The 21,317-nt window shown below is 42.1% G+C and overlaps 2 protein-coding genes across 2 annotated transcripts in view; both read right to left on the bottom strand.

Annotated features, from left to right (window-relative positions):
• Positions 1-3,340, bottom strand: part of trim59 (tripartite motif containing 59) — a 6,301-nt gene extending 2,961 nt beyond the window's left edge. The window contains exons 1-4 of the mRNA XM_008298515.1: positions 2,812-3,340; positions 944-1,294; positions 597-818; positions 298-507 (exon numbers count right to left, since the gene is read on the bottom strand). Of these exons, the coding sequence (XP_008296737.1) occupies positions 298-507; positions 597-818; positions 944-1,294; positions 2,812-2,841 (813 nt within the window). The 5' untranslated portion in view covers positions 2,842-3,340. The remainder of the gene's footprint in view (positions 1-297; positions 508-596; positions 819-943; positions 1,295-2,811) is intronic.
• Positions 3,341-3,446: 106 nt separating this feature from the next.
• kpna4 (karyopherin alpha 4 (importin alpha 3)) lies at positions 3,447-20,870 on the bottom strand. The gene is made up of 17 exons (XM_008298516.1): positions 20,667-20,870; positions 18,805-18,849; positions 18,542-18,631; positions 15,398-15,427; positions 15,087-15,139; positions 14,107-14,202; positions 13,703-13,788; positions 11,193-11,279; positions 10,942-11,111; positions 10,100-10,144; positions 9,815-9,946; positions 8,813-8,941; positions 8,108-8,212; positions 7,947-8,018; positions 6,467-6,629; positions 6,277-6,371; positions 3,447-5,849 (listed from the first exon to the last, which is right to left on the bottom strand). The coding sequence occupies exons 1-17, from the start codon at positions 20,733-20,735 to the stop codon at positions 5,754-5,756; spliced, it is 1,563 nt and encodes a 520-aa protein (XP_008296738.1). The 5' UTR covers positions 20,736-20,870; the 3' UTR covers positions 3,447-5,753.
• Positions 20,871-21,317: the final 447 nt, after the last annotated feature.

The following is a 21,317-nucleotide window of genomic DNA, read 5'->3' as shown; positions in this document are numbered from 1 at the left end:
TTTAACTGTTTAACTCTTTTCTCCACTTTTGCTTCTGTGGACTTTTTCCTTTGTGTTTGGACTGACTGGTTTTCTGTTGTTCAATAATGTTTTGTTGTTTTTTTTTTGCCTTGTCTGTAAAGCACTTCGTAAACTCGTTTTTTTTAATGGTGCTATATAAATAAAGTTTTTAATATCCCAACGTAAAAGACATAAATATTGCAACTGCAGTTAAATGTACCAAACTAATTAAAATATCTTAAGTAAAAAATGCATAACCTCCTGTGGCTACCTGGTCATGCTTCAGTATCTACACACCTGTAGCTCCTTCACTCTGTGGATGAGCGGGTCGTAGGCCTGTGACACCTCTGCACCAGCTTTATCGAGAGCCTCCAGGTAAGCTTGTCTCTTCTTGGCCAGCGTCGCCTCCAGCGCCTTAAAAAACTGATTGACTTCCTGCCGGTCCTGCCTCACCAGACCCTCACAGCGGGCCTTCTCCTGCTCTAGCTGCTCCCCGACCTCACACACCTCACAGAGAGAGAGAAGCAGATGCATTTAGTTTCATGTATCTGGCTGAATTTGACTCTAATGCCGGCCGTGCTGAGAGGACTCCCTACCTGTGCCTGTCTCTGCTCAGAGAGTCTGGCCAGCAGCAGCGATGGAGTCTGTTTTTCTCTGATGAAAGCTGCCTGCAGGTCATCTATGGGATGGCCCTGGTGCTCCCCAACAGTCAGACACAGCCCACAGATCAGCTGCCGGTCCTGGATACAGTAAATGTTTAAGGACTGCTTGTGGTGCACCGGGCAGGACGGGGGTCGCGGCTCACTGTCCCTCTGGTACTGAGACACACAAAGAGGCATGAGCACAAACCGAAGCAGCACAGCACTGCCCAGTGAGAGCGCTTTAAACTCACAGGCAGTCACAGGCTGAACGTTTCATGGAAATACAACAGATTTTCTCCTACTTTCTCGATGATGGCCCTCAGGGACACGTTGGAGGGCAGACCGTCCACGCCCGTCGGGGGCAGCTCCACCACACTGCGACAGTTGGGGCATTTTAGCGGCAGGCGAAGCGGACGCCAGATGGAATAGTTGGTCGACACCTGGAGCAAGTTGTCCAGGCAGCTCTTGCAGAAGGTGTGTGAACACGGCAGGATTCGCGGGTCCGAGAACAGAGAGTAGCACACAGAGCACGTCAGGTCCTCCTCCAGGTTGTCCATGATGGAGACTAGAAACTCAGGCTCAGGACTGAGGGTTTGAGGGGGGAAACAAGATCTGGCAGGACAGCAGGATGGATGAAAAGCTACGTGTTGCACCTGTTAAGCAAAACACATTAACTTGATACAACTGTAAAGCGGAACTACTTAAAGAAACAGAAGAGAAAACAGGTCATTTTAAAACTCAAAAATTGCAATTTCAAACAATGCAATCACCGAATCACAACAGGGACAGCTTAGGATATACAAGGTGTGGATCTTAAATAACAACAGTAAATGCTGCTTTTCATGGTTCAACTGACATCAAGCCAGACTCTTATTTCATAGCCACAAGTGGAACATTTGGTGTCTGACCCAGGGTTTAAACAAATGTACGCCGTCCTGTGACAGCTTATGATGGCATCTTGTGTTCATGTTTCTTCACATATTTTAAACCTATTACACAGAGAATATTGAACTGGTGACTTTAGAAAATGAGGACAAATTGCAATATCTGGCAGAAATAGTTCCTCAAACCCTTTAAACTATATGAGACTGCCAACATTCAACAGGTTTATCAATTAAGGCTTTTTTTCTCGCTGCAACCATGAGTGTAATCAATAAAAAAATAAGCTTCAGCTGTGTCATTTTCAAGACAGTAATGTGCCCTCATGTTATCACCTCAATGCTAAAAATACAACTGAATTATCACCTCTGACAGTTTGGACACAGACTATATATAAAAGCAGACTCCACGGATTGCATTAGATGAGCTGTTTAAGAGAGCTGATTGTATAAATAGTGCTTATCTCTCAATAAACAAGAGTACATTCAAGCCTAACTGTGAAAGAGCAGATCAGCACTGAAAAACAAGAGAACAGCCAAAACCCCGGCTCAGCTCCTATTACCGGATCAGTTGTGTTGTATTGTATTTGTGTGTGTATGTGTGTATTTGTGAGCTCTCTCCTCTAGTTACAGGCAGCGACAATGGGAGGCCTTATGCCAACACACACAAACACAGTTTATTGTTGGGACAGACTGTTCAGCTGCGCAACCGTCCCCAAAAACCTGATCCACGTGTGGAGTCAAACTGCAGCCGCGTTGGCGCCCAGATTCAAACAGGTAACAGGTGTGCAGCTGCGGCCCGACTACATTTAACCACATCTATATATACACACACACAATGGCACATTCAAAAGGGACGCCTTTCTCTTTCAACCTTGACCGGTTAACTTGCGTTATTGTTGCGTCGTTAGCTGGAGAGGTCAACAGTGTGTAAGCATGAGTTATATTCTCCCTAAAAAAAACCCAAATAAAAACAAAAACGCAAAGAAGTTCGTCAGTTTTGTGTAGCATGCCAATAAGCAAATAAACTTTGTGCGTTAAGTGAGGGCAATTTCGGCGACACTTCAACTACAAAATGTCGAAACAAACTTTTTATCTACTTTTAGCTGACACTCCCAAACGTTAAAAAAAAATTAAAATAAAATAAAAATGCAACGCTAGCCACGCAACAGCGCTAAACTACTAGTTCTCCCGTAACCTGTGTACCATTTATTGTACCATCTATTCGTTTCAGTCTTGAAAAACGATTTGAAAATGCGTTTCAGGAGATAAATCTTGAGCCAAACACTCACCGTCTGCTCGGAGCAAAAGCGTCTGTCCATAACAGAGCCTTTATTTCCTGTTCCTTGTCGTGCCGCCTTCAGGTGCACTCAGTAAAGTACAGAATCTAAAAGAGGCAGCAGGTTGAAACACGGGAACGTAGTAGCTTTTGAAAGTGCTTGCTTGTGTAGAAAATACGCTAAAAATACCGACATGTCGTGTTTTCAGGCGTTATTGTGTAAAGCACCACTTCTGTACGAAAATTAACGTCAGTGCGCACGTTTTATGTTTAACTACGAAATATTTTCGCTCTAGAATTTGATTATTTAAAAACATGAGGGTTTTGACTCGTTTGTATGTGCTACGCATTGACGACATATTTAAGTTTCATATACCGTCTTTTGTTTTACGTGTCTGTCATGAAGTGCTATTTTTCCGACTGTATCCAAATGCACCATTTTCATTTTCCGTACCACGCATGCGGACAAACGGTCATCCTGACCAATCAGGTTCCACTTTCTGGATTTGAACACAAGCTCAACCGTTGCCGGAAACGGAGGCGTTTCGCCATTTTACAGAAAAAAAAAACAGGAAAATCAAGCAAATAGACACAAAGGATTAATCACACCACTTTTTCACAACAGAGCACACACACACACACAGTCTCTCGGTTTGGGTTTCACTATTTATTTTCTCGAAGACAACCTATTCTGTAGCCTATCTCCCAAAAAAAGGTTTTTGGGAAAACCACCTTTTATTTTTATTTCCTTCCAGGTCATAATTTTAGATTTGAAACCACGTTTGCTAACAAGGAATGCTGCAAAAAAAAAAAAAAAAAAAAAAAAAAAGAAATACCCCTATGTCAACAGAAGGTTTATGAGCACAATGTGTAATCATTACTACAGTGTTTGAAGTTAACACAAAAAATGAAAGAGGGTAAGCTTGTACACCTAGCTGGTAGAAGAGGAAAAAGGGGTACAGGGCTGAGGACTCTGCAAGGTACTAAAATTACAGCAAACTTGTCCATGGGTTTATTTATTATTCAGGAAAACCCACTTAGAACAACTCCAGTCTGACGTGTGGGACACCCTTTGACCTTGAGAAAAAGGAGGTTAAATCCTCTCTTAGTCTAGCTGAGATACATTAGCAGATTCATTACTGCTGCTCCTGAAATAAAGTCATTATTTTCTCAAGTATCACTAAAAAGCATCATTGGATTACTCTAGAAAGACAACAAAGATTGTGGTGGAGTGATGCATATTGTAGAGGTTGCTGGCAGGTCGAAACCTATGAAACCCACCAACACACCTTCAGAAAAGACTTCAGGCCTCACTTTGCAGTACATGTGCAAAACCATACAGATTATTTAGCAAATCAGACACTAGTGAGGAGTAAGGGAAGGGGGAACATGTAACATTTAAGCACAGTTTTACTTAAAATGAAAATTACACTGTATCCACAGCCTAAGGAAACTAAAATACCCTAAAAATAACTGTGCTATAGTTTAGTACATGCAAAGGTTATGATTCACAATCCTACGTGAAATGGCCATCGTTCTCATCTCCCCTGGTGATAATCAAAGCTATGGCAACAATACTGCAAAGCAGTGATTTTGCTGTAAATTGAAGAAAAAAATAATGAAGAGTTACAAGGGGAACAGGTCATTTGGTTGATTATAGTGATGGTGTAAGAATTTCACAGCATCAAGCCCATGTCTGGTGTGTAGGTTAGGGTTGTGGTGTGAGGATGGAATACGCTCATCATCAATCACCTTTACAGAAGCAATGTAACTAAAAGCTGAAATTTAAAAAAAAAAAAAAAGAAAAAGAAAAGAAAGAAAAAAAAATGGAAAAAAAATTATAAAAAAGGAACACACTGGAGGCAAAAAGAAAAGCCCAAAGCCACCAAATGCATCATAATACAATGCACCGCTGCTCCACACCTGCCATTAACATTGTCCAGTGTCAATTAATACTAAATAATTCAAAACAAAAAAAATAATCCTTGTGATGACAATGATTTTTTTTTTCCCATATCCAAAGTTCTTCCTTTCAGGGATTTCAGGATCAGCCTCTTTCAAAGGCAGAATTTCTTTCCTGAAACCTTTGCTAGCCTCATTGTTGCGTTTCTCAATTTTGTTTCTCTTCAGATGTTGTATTTGTATCTTTTTCCCGTCTCTGCATGCGTTCTCACCCAGCCTTGCACACTCCCAGTCACGCACGCAGCCAAGCACACACAACTCATCCGTCCATTCTCTCGCACATGCGACACGCGCAGCCGGACTCCTGGCCCCGCCCACCAGGGGGAGAGGATGGTGCCCACGTCGGGGCGTCTCGTTGGAGGAGATGAACCTGGCTCCTCAGCACTGAGTCCAGACATTCATACACAATGGGTCCATTCACACTCATGTCTGATAGCGTGGCCGATTGGGGGAGGGGCACTTTGAGGGTGGCGCCCTCTCTAGTCGGAGGACCGCAGAATTGTGATGGTTCGTGGTTCATCTCAGTTCAGAATCAGAGTTATATTCATTTCTGCATTTTGCTGTATTGTAATATTTCAAGATCTCTTGATTTCTTATTTTTGAATGTCCATGGTTCTCCCTGGGCAGACATCGAGTTTTTGTTGTCATTTGAAGTAGTTTTCCGAAGACGACAGCTCCAATAACACAGAAGTTATGTCGGCATGTCTCTCAACGCATTCGATGTAGATGTTTTGCTTTTTTGCAACATGTAGCCACTCATTCTCACTCGCACCCACTCGCCATCTCAAACTTCATTTGGGCTGGTTCCCCTGGAATGCCAAATGAAATCCACATATTTTTCTCTCAGATAAGATGCAGCCATGGATCCCACGAGCCAAGCACAATGGATCAAATTTCTCACACTCGCTCTCTCTCGCTCTTTCTCTCCTAATTTTTTTATGTTGAACAGAGTGCTGCATCGTGAACAAAACTCCAGAATACCCCAGATGCCGTCTAGAACTGGAATCCCTCGGCTGGCACGTTGGCTGAGTTAAAGCTGTAAGTTCCACCCTGGATGGCTTCTGGGACCAGGCTGGTGTCTTCATCAATCTGAATGACAGGCAACATAGCTGAGCGTTAACGGGGTGCAGCAGACAAGGCAGTAGATTAAACACTGACGGTGTCCAATACATCATGAGCCACCCATTGTAAAGAAAAATGTGAGCCCCAGTGACTGACTTCTTATAGTAAGTGGGTGAACGTATGGGGCGGCTGACTAAACCTCTCCAACAGAGACATCCAAAAGTGATGTCAAACTACGACTGTATTTCGATAATTACTATACTGCACATATTTGTGATTTGTCCAGTGTGATGATACTTTATGTAAAGACTAAAGTGAAATGTGATATCTGCTAAGTTTCTAACTAGCAAATTGCACTAGTTGACCATTACTTTGCTTTTAAACCTAAATAATAAACAAATGAAATAAAACATAGCTAAATCCTAAATACATGCAACATACAAGTGTAACTTACATCATCAGATGAGAAGAATTGATCAATAATTTCGTATGCCAATTTGTAGATATCTTCGTTTTCATGATTCTGCAGTTGCTCCACTTTTTCCAAACCTGCGGGACAGAAAGACCAAATTCGATCACACGTTAACACCTGACGCTAACGAGCTAAAAACAAGAACACAATACAATCTTGACGGCAAGCCTACCTCCACATTCTTCAATCAGATTAGCAATAGTTTCAGCTTCGTCGTCGGCCATCTTGAGGATATTGCTCAGGCCGTCGAGGACAACCTGCACGACTTGAGCATCCTTCACTGTCAGCAGGTTGCAGAATGGAGGAATCACCTGCTTCTCAATGAGGTGTGCCACCTGTAAGACAATGACGTACGGTATATTAGGGGTTGATGTGTTTTTTTTTTTTTACGGCCAATACTGATGTCGATTGTTGGTAATCAAGAAAGACAGATAACCAATAGAAATTAAATGTTAAGCATATAGCCCATCGTTCATAACCAGACTCGTTTATTTATTTGACACAGGACAATGCACATTAATCAACATTTTACAATGTAAACGTGCCCGAGTTAGCCAAATTAAGCTAGTTTTCATCGGTAGTCCCTTTGGCAGTTGTAAGGATTACTATGACTGAATATACACAATATAAAGTGATCGCATCAGAGTGTCATCTGATGCTAGGATTGATTACATTTGTCTCCTGCAGTTCTTCTGTTTTGTTCATCTTCCCCTGTTCTTTACCTTTTGCTGTTCACTAAGACCCATATCTCAAAGAATTATTTTTTTTCAAGATAGTGTGGCTAAGTGTGGCGTTGAGTATTCAGACTGACTGGGTCAAAATTGATATCCCGATTCCAGCACAGCAAACAAATAGTCGGCTATTTGGTTCTGGTCAGGCTGATAATCAGTTGATCCCTATTGTACATTTGACAGAAAAGAAAGGAACACTTCATCGAGGGCCTTTTCAACCCATAAACTGAGTCTTTGGCTTGTCCTTACTTATATAGCTATTCCTGGTCTGCATCCTGTGAATTTATGGACTTATGTCTATCAAAACATTACGGGAGGCGACTGTCTTTGCTACCAAGACTTAATCCTGCAATCGGGTCCCAGAGCCGTACTGAATTGGGAAAAGCGTGTTCCAGTATGCTGCTCCTTTGGTTTGGAATAAGGAAAATCTCAAAAAATGAATTTAAATCAACTTTATGTTACCTTGGAGATGCATTTAAATGTACATGTAATGACTGACTCTCATTGGTACTGTATCATCACTGACGATGACTTGTGACCTTTGCCATGTTAACATACTGTAATGCACTCTTAATCTTTATGTAAACCTCATAAAAATGTGTGCACGTCTGTAAATTGTGCTACTGCCCGTCATGGCCTGGACGGTCTTATAAAATACTGTGTGAATCTCAATCAGCCTTTTTTTTTTTTTGGTTTAATAAAGGAGACATAAAAACAAAAATGGAGGTTGCATTCAAGTATTTTTGTTGCCAGTAAATAAGATTAATGTCAAAAATGGTCAACAGTAAGAATTCTTCACCACTGCAATGTCCCAATGTCTTTTCACATTTTTTCCATACATTTGAAGAACAGGATGGGTAAAAAAAAGTCTGCAACAACACAGTGCGTTAGTATTTACAAGAAAAAACTTAAGATTTTTACCTGATCTTTCCTTCCACTTATTGTCAGGTTACTGATGGCCCAGGCTGCTTCCTTCTGAGTGCCAAAGTCACCCTAAAATATATGCATTCAGTGTAAGCAATACATATTTTACCTGTCGTCCATAAATTATTCTACATGATTCACGTGAAATGGATACAAACCTTGTCGAGCAGGTGAATGATCATGGGAACTAGCTTGGCATCAATGACGGCCTGCACCTGCTGCTGGTTACCTGCTGTGATGTTGGACAGGAACCACACTGCCTCCTACAGGACAAAAAGCACAAATACAAGAGTGAATGTTGATGCAGACTCGGTACATGCAGATTTCATCCCAAGCAAAGAAGGTAGGCGATTAAAACACTGAGGGCAGTTTTTGTGTCTGAGCTGGATCAGAATCCAGAGGTCCACTCAGGGCTTGGACCTCTGGTAGAGAGAGTGCTGTGGGCGGGGAGAGGGCGGCTTTGAGGCTCTAATCATCGTCCAGTCACAAAGAGGGGCCTCGTTTTTGAAGTGACTGGCCTCAGATGCACTCCGATATCAGCAGAGACACATGGTCTTCAGCGCCCTTTTCTTCCACCAAACCCTTGAATCACCCATTCAATCACACACACACACAAACTAGTACCCTCCTCCTCCCCCCAGCCTACGTCCCTAACTACATGTAACCAGTCGATCCTCGTCGTGTTCTTCATCCTCACGGTTCTTCATGTTGTGAATTCCTACCACTAGCTTTCCATCCCCAGTCTATTGCCTTTCACACAGCAGTCACACCTGCACCAAATCTCTGATTTCATCACTTCCAGACAGCTGTTGTAGCAGTTTTAAGATCGTCAGGCTGCATTTCTCCGAGATAGTGAAAGTTACCTTGTTTATTTTCTCCTTCGGGTGGGTGAGGAGCGCAGGGAAGTGGCTGAGGGCGTCACAGTTGAGCACCACCTGGGTCTGTTCATCTGTGCCGGTCACAATGTTTCCAACAGCCCTCAGGGCAGCAGTCTGGATGTGTGGAAGAGAACAAGTTTAGTTGCAGCGAGGAAATAAAAACATGAAACAGATTTTAAAAGCTTCCCTAGTAGTGTTGATACACTGTGTTTCCTGTGTTGATATAACATGGAATTTACAGCATCATCAGAACATGGCTGGTTTCATATTTATGAATTAGGCTGGTTGATTCTTCTGCAATCTGTGTAAAACTTGAAACAAGTCACAACTGTCCCTTCACCAAGTCCTGCCTTAAGCTATGGCCCCTGTCCTTGCAGTACTGTGAAAGCAGGGGACACTAAAATCAAAGGAAACGCTCATTGGTCCAACTACAAGCAGCAACTCACATCTTGACAAGTCATGTGCAGGACAAACACATACAAGAACACCAGTATACACTGTTTTATTTCAGCCAATGTTTGGTTATGATTTCCTGCAGCTTTAATCATCTAATATATGTTTTAGTCCATTCCTAGCAAAACTAAATGATCCTGCTTTTACGTTTGTTTAAAGCAATTATATGATTTAGTGACCTGCTGGGCTAAATTAACTCACAGTAAACTTTATAACAGATGGGCTCTTTATGGCTTTATTTTGCTGGGATAATGAAACAGCTGTGAGTAAGGTGTTTGTACACTTTATATCCAACATTTCTCTTATTACATTTACAACATTACCCTCGAAAGCATCAGAAAATAAAACTTGTGAGTTCCACATGCCCCATGTTTCGGCTTTTTCAGTTGTTCTGAAAGCTTGACTTCCATCCCATACCTAGTTACGGTTGCTAACGCAGGGTTGGATAGTGGCTGCTCTGGAGGAGGGCCGAGTGAAAGGGTCAATACAGATTTATTTATTTAATCCTAGGTAGCACTAATCTCCTCTCCATACCTGAACTTTGACCTCCTGGTGACTGAGCAGAGGTACCAGATGTGGGACAATGCCAGAGTCGATGACCATTTGGATCTGCTCGTTCCCGGCGTCTGTCAGGTAGGACAGAGCCCAAACTGTGTCGACCAAGATCTGGAGGTAGTAAAACACCAAAAGGTTCTCGTGAATACATTTTGTTTTGTGTTCAGCATCATTAGACAGTAATGATTTACCCTTAACTTTTATCTGGGAGTATAGTGTTGTAGGGCCAAGGCACTAATGCCTCCTTAAAGTCTGCATACTTACACTGACATCAGTGTGGTGGATCAGAACACAGAGAGCTGGCAGGATCTGAGAAAAAAAATTAAATATTAAAAATACAGTGTCATTAGGCTGAGAAAATGACAATAGCGCCAGGAAGATTCCTATGCGATTCAAAACGTTAGGATCACAGCTGAAATGGCTGCACAATCGCCCTTCATTTATTTCAGCACAGAACTGCAACACACTAAATCTGCCCACATTTTACCCACGCAAGTCGATCACTGATGAAGCTCAAATTCTCTCTAGCTCACAAGTACCAACCAATAAACACACATCTTCCTCTTTATTTCTGCAGAGGCATGACTGCATTCACAGCCACACACTGCCAAAAAAAAACAAAGCATTTTTTAAAGTAATGTCTATTCGGGACTCACTTTTGTAGTTTCTGCCACATACCGTTTGACTACAGTTTTGTAACATTGCCTTTCCTTTACATTCACTGGCAGGTAACAGAATCCAAGATCCTCCAGAAAGTGTGAAGCATCTTACTAATATCGGACCTGTTCTCAGTTTTAAAGAAAACTGTTTGCTCAAAATGTCATGTTTGTTGCTATGTTGTTCTAGCTGGCAGCTTCCTCTACCATTTTTACTGTTTGTATTGTTGGGTGACTTTTCCTACATCTGCTATTCTCAGTGTTTTAAACTCGCTTTCAAGGACATCTTACCTCCAAACTGTAAAAACAGAAGAGGAAACTAAAAAACCTGTAGGAGTTGCAAGTGCATTTAAAAGGAAGTGATCCCACGCTGACTTTCCACCCAGAAATACCAACGCAGTGTCTTTCAAATAACACCTACACACTGTTTTCTTCAACATGCATACGCACCTCTTGGATCGTTTCCATGGGTGGTGGAGGGTCCTTGTGGCGGCACAGATTGACCATGACCCAGGTGACATTGCGGAGGAAGGTGATGGGGATGGAGGGACTGATGAAAGAGAGCAGGGGCTTCACCACACCCAAGCTGATCACATAGTCTCTGCACTGAGGGCCATCACCTGCAGAGAACACACACTCAGCACATACTGTCGTGGGACGCACAGTTTTTGTTTCTAACCCTCCCGTTCACACCGACTCACCTATGATGTTGCCCAGGGCCCAGACGGCTTGTTCGCACACATTCTGGTGAGGAGAGTGAAGCAGCCTCAAGAACAGCGGCACAGCATCTAAACAAGGGGAAAAGATTAATGCAGGCATAAACAAACTAAGATTATCAGACATTCTTGAAAAAAAAAAAAACATTTAAAAAATGAGAAAACATTTAATTCCCTGCTTGAAAACAGATTAAATACACTCCATTCAAGCATTCAAACGCAGACATACATAAACTCTGCTCTTAAGCCTGCATAATTAACCATAGATTGTGACATTGCACATTGTCAAGATTAATAATTCTGAAGCTCACTGATGCAAGGCCAGATTCACGCTGCTGGAGTTTTAAAATTCTAACAGATTTAAAATTGGGTTGCACCACGCACATAGGGAGAAACTTCACAGATATTCTTCTCTCTAATCTCAGATGTGTACACACTAAAAGCTTTGAAAATAATGGAAAATCACACACACACACACACAACGGGATGTTTTTTAGATTATAGTGCCAGATGGAGCAATCAGGGAGCAGTGAGCCACCTCACATGATCTCATGTGGAAACAGATGTAAGCAAAGTAGAGACTGTGGTGCAACAACTTGCTTCAACACTAATAAGGCTTTGCAGTGAAAGAAAAAAAACAGAAGAATGAACGAGTCCGCAGGAAAAAGTGTTTGGGAAGGCGCAGACAAAATGCGTATTCTTAACCGAGAAGTGGAGGTGAGACTTTACCTATCAGTTTAAATATCTGCAGCTAACGTTAGCATCAAGGACAAGAATGTTTAGTGCTGCTGCTCCGGGCCGTAGCATGATAATGGTAACTAGTCTGATTTTCATGCGTATATATAAAACAAGTTTGCTATTATCTGGGTGGCCCCTTGGAGTCTGCAAGCACTTTGTGAGGTTTAACATCAGGTCGGTAAACCCCTTACATTACCAAATTAATCTGAGCCGACCAACGGTTTAGAACAAGATCCCAGACCAGATGTTTTTTCTTGTCAGGAGGGGGCAAACGTGGTAAATCACCCCTAAAATCTTGCAGTGCGAGCTCAGCTAAGTGTTTCAACTCCCCTGTGTTTCAGTTTGGTCTAAGTGCTGCTATTTTGTGCGATCAATCACAAACTCTGAATGTGGGTCACAAATTCATGTGGCAAACAAAAATCAAGATGAAGCAGCTAGCTGTGCTAAATAGCCCAAAGAAATGTACAAAACTTTATGATGTGCTGCATGTATGTACTGTAAACTCTCTCTACTTTGTCCGAAAAGTCCGGTCTGCTCCAACTGGTGTGTGTCAAAAAAGAAAAAGCAAGGCAGGGTTGCTTTCTGCCATAACCTCAGATTCTATGAGTATAGGTGTAGCTCTCGAAGAGCTTCTCAATAGTAATAAAACCCCAGGGTTCAACCATACAAGTTAGAACCAGAATGGAAGACAGAACAAGGAGAGATTTGTGCAGTTACGCAATGCACAATGTTTTCATGCAGTGGCATCACTCTGCATACAAATTTCAACATAGCTCTGGTCATACAATCAAAGCGAATGGTAACATTGGCTGTGCAATGTGTAACACTAAGGACTTTGCTATTGCTGTGGGAACATTGCCTCTCAAAAATAAAAGTCACCCCCTGGATCTTACTTTCCTTAGATGATGGGAATGCATGAAGACTCTTGCGTTCATTCTCGCAACCCAAAGCAGAACATGTGGAGTGCTTTGGTCATGGCTGATATTTTTTTAAAAGCAGCTCTAGTAAGGAAATCATGGCAGACTGCAAGGCAGCTCACTGTTAGTTTGAGGATGTGCTCAACCAGCCACTAGGCTGATATTATGCAAATAGGTTACATGGTGACATAGATAAGCAGCAGAAGAAAAGCCTGGACTTCAAACGAGGTGTTTCAGGCCGTTCAGCAGCAGTGTTTTCTGTGGGAGAGAATAACTCCCTTCGGCATGGACTTTGTAAGTTTGCAGACATTTCAATAGTGCAAAAAAAAAAGTCATATAACATTAGAAAGAAAAAATGCACAAAGCATAGTATGGGTTCTTTAAATAAATATCTTACAGACCATACTGAAAGTCAAAAAAGAATGAAAAAACTCATAAATCCCAAATAATGGAGATCAGTATCGATAGTGTATATGCTACAGACTCATTCTATTTATCATTCTTGTGTGCATACATTTGTACGAGTCTTCACCTTGCTGAAGATATCATCGACTTATTAGGCTGGTGAACATGAATATAGTGTTTACAATGTAATGAAATAACTCAACCATACAGCTGTGAACACAAAAGGTGCAACACAACAAAAACAACAAGGATAACAACAACAGTAAAAGCGCAGTTTTTTTCAATTTCAACCTACCCAGCAGAATAATACAATAATATATTGTTTATAGTGCAGAGCATTCCACTAAAAAAAAAAAAAGCCATCAAAGCAATGGGAAATTGGGATAAAACTGAGGAAGGGAAACAAGTGGTGTGTTGTGACACAGTGTCACTTACTGGACTGGACCACGGCTTGAGTCTGCTCTGAGGTACCCGACGCAATGTTGGTTAGAGCCCAGGCTGCCTCAAACTGGAGAGATGGGCTGTAGAAAGGTAAGGGCAGCAGAAGCACCGGTAAAACACAGTGTGATTTGGCAGAGGTGTTAAACAGTAAGAGCACGCTCATGAGTCATTTATGTTCTGTCATTCCTGGAAGGTGAAAACTGGAGCACATTTACATAACTTTCAACACTGTTCAGATGTAGGCTGGGCTAAACCCTGCTGGCTCATTAGCATAACTTTGAAGTGTACATAAACTCAACATGTTCAGGGAATAAGGCTGACTTGTACTATAATTATCGCACATTAAAAAAGCATGATTCACTGCTACATGCAGACAAACACGGTTACAGGCTGCTTACTTGTCATCTCTGTCCAGGCAGTGAACCAGTATAGGAAGGATCCCGGACTTAATCAGGTCATCTATGGGAGGATTACGGTCACTGGACAACAACTTCCTACAAAAACAAAGAGGAAACAATAGACCATCACACACACTATCTCTCATGTAGCTTTACTGACAAAACCAAGTGCACACAGAGAAACAGCTAAAGAATGTGAAGCGTCTACACAATGTAAGTTGATCACAGTCCCGATGACTCTAATGACAAGAGGCTTCCCCCTGCTTAGAACCAAACACCATCATTGCACAACATCATGTACAGTGTCAGCATGAGGTATCACAGAGGAAAAGGCAAATAAAAATACAGAAAATCCCTGTAACGTGATCATGTTTCATGAAATCGACAAACCTCCTACTGCACCTGACACAAGCTCCAGAGGGCTGCACTACTGAGCTGCAGTGCCATTTACAATGTCCATTAATTAGACAAGGCTGACTTGCTCTAAATCACAGCTGTCGAACAAAGCTGGAAAAACATTCGAGCCCTGAAATTGCAACACTGAAACTGTATTTTGCAAGAAGTCATCAATTTCAACCAGACAGCCTCTTGAGAAAAACGTATTGGTGCAGAATCTGTGGCTTAGAGATACACCTGTGAGCCAGATGTGAATCATAATTACATTCAAACTGCTAATGGTATTAACATAAACAAAACTTCTGCATGATACAGGATCAGTGCAGTTTATTCAGTGCGAATAACACAGACAGAAGTGATGTCATGATGAAAGGGGCAGCATTTTCTAGACATCGATGTGTAACAAGATTATCCGTTTGTACATGTCAGAAACAATAATGCTTTTAATCAGGGATTAATAAATAATTCTGTCACTGTACTGACTAATAGAGTCACTGTACTAATAAATAAACACAATAAATAATGATATTTAAGCATTAGTTGGCCCTGGCGTAGACTGAGATGAAGGATGTGTTCATTCTTACCTGGCAGCCTGAACAGCACTCAGCTGGACGCCCTGGTTATCACTGGTGGCGTTCTATAAATCAACACAACAGCATGCATGAGTCATGCACTTAAAATAATTAGCAATGTCCCTGGAAGTTGTATGTTTTTAAGCACGTACACATTAATTTACCAAAAGAATATCACTTAGAGCTGAGCCAATTTCCTATTCATATTCAAATTTAACTTAACAGGTGTCAAACAAGAGTCAACTCTGATGAATAATAACCTTAATATCCACTTCTCAGAAAACTGGGTACATGATAGAACAAAAAACAAACATTCAACTTACTTGTACTATTGCTTCAAGAGAGGTGTTTTGCTGAAAGAGAAAATTTCAAAAAATCATGAAGCTGAAAACACATTTTCACACGCAGTATGTTAATCTTAATGACAAGACCTACAGCATGAATAATAAAAGAAAGAGTTGTTAAACTGTTAAAGAAATTCCCACCAAACAAAAGCTGTCAGAGTATTCTGACAAGTCTGTACAAAGTGTACTGAGGGCTTTGTATCTGAAAACCCCTCAACAGGAAGGAAAGTCTCTTAAAGTGCCAACAAAAATGGTGAGGGGAGGCCGGGGATTGAGTAATGTCATCAGGACAAAACAGTGACTTGCATTCACAGTTGAACCAACCTGTCAGCAAGCAGGACGTGCACACCAGCATTCAACATGACAATTTGCCAGCTGGAAACCTCTCCTGAAGGAGGTCAGAGTCCAGCGTAGGCTGCCTCTTTTTAGGGTCCCCAAGTTTACATTTCAATCAAGACCTGATCATGACTGTGGGCCCGAATGCATAAAGTTAGTCAACAGCTCTGATAAGCCAGTGATTGCCTCTGATTGCCTTTGGACCCCCACAGTTACGGGGGAGGGTAGTAGACTTACAAAATAAGCAACCCAAAAACACTCAAACACCCTCCTGCATTCAAATATGTGTGTACTTGAAGCATATTTATAATCATATATTTACATTCCACTGCTGTGGGGGATGATTAAGGAGACAACTCTAACCTAGGGAAATTAAAAACACTGGCGACAGGACGAATGAAGAGCAAGGCTAAAGGAAAGTGAGGATTTAAAAAAAAAAAAGGCATAGAAATTCTAACAAGCTCAAGAAGCCTAAAATATTCTTTTTGAAAGAAAGAGCTAACCACGAAATGGGCGAAAAAATAAAAAATAAATGTCCTCAAGGCAACTCAATTGATGAGTTATTTTAAAACGACTGAAAACAGTCACACAGCGGTCACTCGTTTGTTAAGTATTTAAACTAGACGAGCCGGCACAGTTTCCACAGAAGCCCCTCTCATGTCTTGCAGTGAGTCAGAGCAGCGTGTCATTGTTGATATATTGTTAAGCAGCCCATTTCCACTCAGCCTTCTCAACACCACGAGGTAGTTACAGTGATTGAATTTCTGAACTGCTGAGTGGCCATTTTAACTCAGCAATGCCACCAAACCCAGAGACCTTTAATGAAGGTGGGAGTCTTGATTGATCTATTTTCTGGGACGTTGTTGGTCTAAAACATATAGCCCTGATGTGTGCCAACACTGCATACATTAAGGAATGACTACAGACGAATTACAGTTGAGTCTCAAGCTTTTGAGGTTCAAAACTGAGGATCAGAACAATATATTGCATGTATTTAGACAATAAGGCATCCCCATAATAGCTCATCTTTCTATGGCAAGATTAATAAGGCATGCAAATATCTACTGTGTGTATCACAACTACCATCACACCAGTAACACAACTACTAAAAGAGATTAAAGTATTAGTAGTTCTCTTTCTTGGTAGCCCCTACACACATGTGTATTTTTTCTAAGAAGGGAAAATAAAATCCACATCGGTGTTCACTCGGTGTGCAATGGCGCACAAAATTCATAGTTCGTTATGTTTCTCAGTTTTGGAGCCATGGTTCAGTGTATTTTTTTGATACAGAAGACCAAGTTTAAAAAAAAAAACAACAAACACTGAACTATATTCATTTTTTCAATTATTTTGAAAAATCTAAACCCTAACAGTGTCTCCTTGGTTACTATTCTTACTGTCAGTTAAGATACTCAAATGCTGGCACCCTGTCAATAAGAGCCAACAAGAAAAATAACACTAATGTCAGTAATGCACCGGCGCTGACCTGTATGTAGTGGGTCATTACTGTTAAGTAACTCTCTGTAGTCCTGGTAATCCATCCATCGATGGTGAGCGCAACCACCAGTGCAGCTGATAATTCCTGCACAAGTGCTGCTTGCAGTCATTTTTGCAGGGCAGGCGCAGCAGACTGCCTAAAATGCAGGCGTTAAGGCATGTGGTAGCAGGCCTCTAGCACTTTGACCTATGCCTACATTGGTTATTTTCTTTCACTGGTCTCATATCTGCAGCAAAAAACTTCTAGAAGTTATTGCTTATTTCTCAGTTATTGCTTCAGAATCTGCAGGGAGAGGCTGTTTGAACACTGTGTGGAGAACACTTGTTTTCCAGTCCGTGATGCTACCGTACATGACTTAGCATGTTTGGAGGGTTTCCACATCCTGACTTTAGCTGAACAGTATCGGCGCACAGTTTCTGTCCAATTCCCTTCTCTTTGTCCGTTTTCACTGTACCTAAGCGGGAAACAGTAGCACTCCCACACAATGGACCTGAATGTCACGGGAGGATCCTCTGGCTCGGGCCTCTCACTTTAGTTTAGACATGAACTCAGCCGCTGTGGCTAACCCTACGAGCACACAGGCTGTAGGTGACGATGGGGGACTGCTAAAACATAGCAGGTGGAACTTGCCTTTTGGAATTTTTTGTTCGAAGTACGTAGATAAACAGACTACGTCTTACAGTAACCGTTTGTCCTACTGAGCGTACCAGCCAAGAAAATTCAGCCTGAACACTGTACCGAAAGGTTCAAGAGGAATGCACATACTGCTGCACCCCTATTGTTTACTGCGGAGATATGGCAAGCGAGTATGGCATCAACCTTGAATCTCTCTCAAACATTAATGGTAACAGTGCACGTGAAAAGAAGGCGGGACAGCTTCACCAGGTGCATTTTACCTATTTTACCAAGTCTTAAATTTAGTGGGAAAAAATGGGTCTCTTACTTAAGAAAAACACCAACAACAGAAAGACAACCTGCATGTTTGTGCACACTCCTGCCCCACCCAACTGTCACAGAGTAAGGAGAGCTAAGCAGTCAGCATCACATGGACAAAATGTCAGCAGGTCCTAAACCTCTGAAGTGTTTAATCAGTGAGATGAATCTGATGTGCAAAAACTACTGGACAGTCAGGACAGACTATTTCTGCCAAGCTGTCATTCCCATTGAATCAACAATGCCTAACATGTGCTATACAATACTCTACCCTTAAAGCCCAACGACTAAACATATGATAACTTGTTTTTCTGCTGGCAGGAGACTCGTTGTGAGTAGAAGACACACAACCATACCGATCTGAAATCTCCGTCGACATCAGAGTCCTCACAGATGTCCTCATGGGGCACATTTCTCCTCTTCAGAAGGTGCTCATCTCTTTTGTTCTGTGGTGGAGGAAACAGAAACATTACTTCCTCCATATTCCTGCAGAATGTCACCATTAGCATTTGGAAAACTTCAGTCCATTATTTCAAGGTTTATCTGCACATAAAAAGGCCAAAATATAATGTAGTTGCAAGAAACATAGTTACTCAAAGACATGTATTTAAAGTATTACCTTTCTGAGTTCCACCACTACCTCAGTCCGCTGTCTTCTCATAGTCTGTGGGAAAGACAACATATGAACATTATCCAACAAGGTACTTTAATCCCAGCTTGCCTCTGCCCAACAGGGTAACACCTAACCATGTAGGACAATTAAGCCAAAACTGGACGCTGCTTATGACCGGTTTGTGCAACCGCAGCTGATCAGCAGTCCCTCATACTTGAAGCATGAAGCCAACAGCCCACACACTGAATATGACAGCACCCAAACACACTTGGCGCAAAGGCTGACCTAATATGACTCAGCTTAAGTTACTGCAAGACCACTTGATGTATCTCAACAGCATAGCCAACCCCTGTATGCTTATATATACGCTATTTTTACTCATGTTCTCACTTGTAAAAGCAGCAGTTATCATGATAAGACAGGCTCAGCTGCCATTTTGTTCGTCACATCAAGCCAAAATGATTGCAGTCCTGCAAAGGGTCCTGAAGACTGTGAGGATGGATGCTGCTCAGCTGCATTAAATTATAATGATAGGTGTGTTTTGACATATTTTTTTGACGAGTTGTACTTTATTCTTAATGAGGTGGACAGCTTTAAAAACTCTGTAACTGTATTTAAATTTAAAAAAAAACTGAATATCATAACCTTCATGTTGACATAACTGTATACAGGGTTGTTGTATTAGATAGCATTAGTTGAAGCTAGCTGTATATAACGGAAAGGAAGTTGAGTGTTAATGTGAGCACACATTAGCATATATATATAGATAATAGAGTGTTATATAAGTTATAGTTTAATTTAAATAGTGAATGTGTGTTAATCATTGATAGACCGCCACTACGTTTATTATAACTAGTCCAGGTCATAAACAGGTCGCCAGGCTTGACAACTCGTGTCTAGAGGCCTACCGCGCTCCAGAAACGACTCGTCAAACAGGATGTATGAGTATATCCTGCTTATATACATCTCAAGCGAGCCCGCCTGAAGACAACATGAACACCAGCAAACATTAGTGACACGGTGACACGCTGAGCTGACTGTAAATCACCTGCTAACTTATGGAGCCGACGCTAGCTAACGTGTAGCTTTGATCTATCAGTCATGTAATCACGTTAACTAGCTGCTCGGGTTAACGCACTTCCCCGAGCGTGTGTAATGTTACTAAAGCAGGACACAAAAATGTAACACCAAGCCTCGACTTAAGACCTCGGTAACTGGGCTGCTAAGAGGCTGACTGGTTTCCGCCATTGTTTTTGATTATAAAGACGGGGGATGGGTGGAACTGCAGCCACCACCAGCAGCACCACCAACCCCAACCACCGTTAGCTAGCGACAGGCTAGCACGCAGGTTCGCTAACTGCAGCATCAAAATAACGTTAATCTGCCGCCACGTTAGCTTGGCAGCAGAGTCAGTATTCCCACAAACAACATAAAAATCAACTGCGTGTACTTTTAGAAGGGCTGTGGGCCTTTTCATAAGCTAACACACCGAGCTAAACCGATCCGGTGGGGCGATATGCTTCAGTTAAGCTAGCATGTCCCCCGTGGGCCTGGCTAGCAGCGGGCTAGCAGCGCACCTCCAGCCGAGGCGATCAACTCTGACTGGCTTTTCTGACATGTTTTATAACCAACGCGGTCTCATAGTGGAACCGAACCGCTCAGAACAAACGGGGAATCGCCCTGCCGAGGCCGGCGACCTAAAACGGCCGATGTGCGCAGGCCCCGGCCGGGGCTCTGGGTACAAAGTTCCCGATGGTGGAAATTAGAAACGACGTCACAGCGAAGCCGAGAGCCGAAGCTGGCCGTGAAGAGAGCGGCGGCGGCGAGGAAAAGAGGAGATCCTCGACACCGATCCGCACAACTTTTACCTCCAAATCACGGCCCTTATTCTTGAAATTCTTCAGCCGCTGGTTGTCCAGTTTCTCGTTGTCAGCCATGGTAGCAGTTCTGGTTGCGCTGAATACAGTTAAATTCGTGGATTTAGCTGCTGAGCTACCCCTCTTTTTCTGGTTCCCTTTTCTGAGCCGTTCGTTAGCGGACTATTTTTTGCTGCTCTGTCCGCGGTGCATACTGGGAATGCCGGTGGTGGAGGGCAGCCTCGCTCTGGCGTAGAGGAAGGGTGGGGAAATCCCCCGGACTCTCATTGGCTTCCCTGTTAACGTCTATCTGCAGGCTACGCCACATGATTTAATCATTACATTTAATTTACTCTCCTATACATATGCATTTTATACACCGGTAGCTGGACGTGGATTTACTCTAGTCATGCACCCAATGCATTTACCATGATAAAGCACTCATTGAACTCCTGTAAATCCATTTAATACCACATAATTACAGTTTTGTTCATTAATCTACACCTATAGTTTGCAGGTCCAGTTTAAAATCATGATCATGTTTTTCAAAAAAGGGTTTTTATTGTGTTAATCAAATAACATAACAAAAAGACTGCGCTGCCAAGTAGAAAAAAAATAATTAGATCAACTCAAGTTTATTTCATAAAGCAGGCTCTGAAGCAT

The sequence above is a fragment of the Stegastes partitus genome, unplaced genomic scaffold (genome assembly GCF_000690725.1).
Source record: "Stegastes partitus isolate 25-593 unplaced genomic scaffold, Stegastes_partitus-1.0.2 Scaffold1323, whole genome shotgun sequence".
NCBI lineage: Eukaryota > Metazoa > Chordata > Actinopteri > Pomacentridae > Stegastes > Stegastes partitus.
The sequence above is the reverse complement of the archived record's forward strand: the minus strand, read 5'-3'. Positions and strand labels throughout refer to the sequence as shown.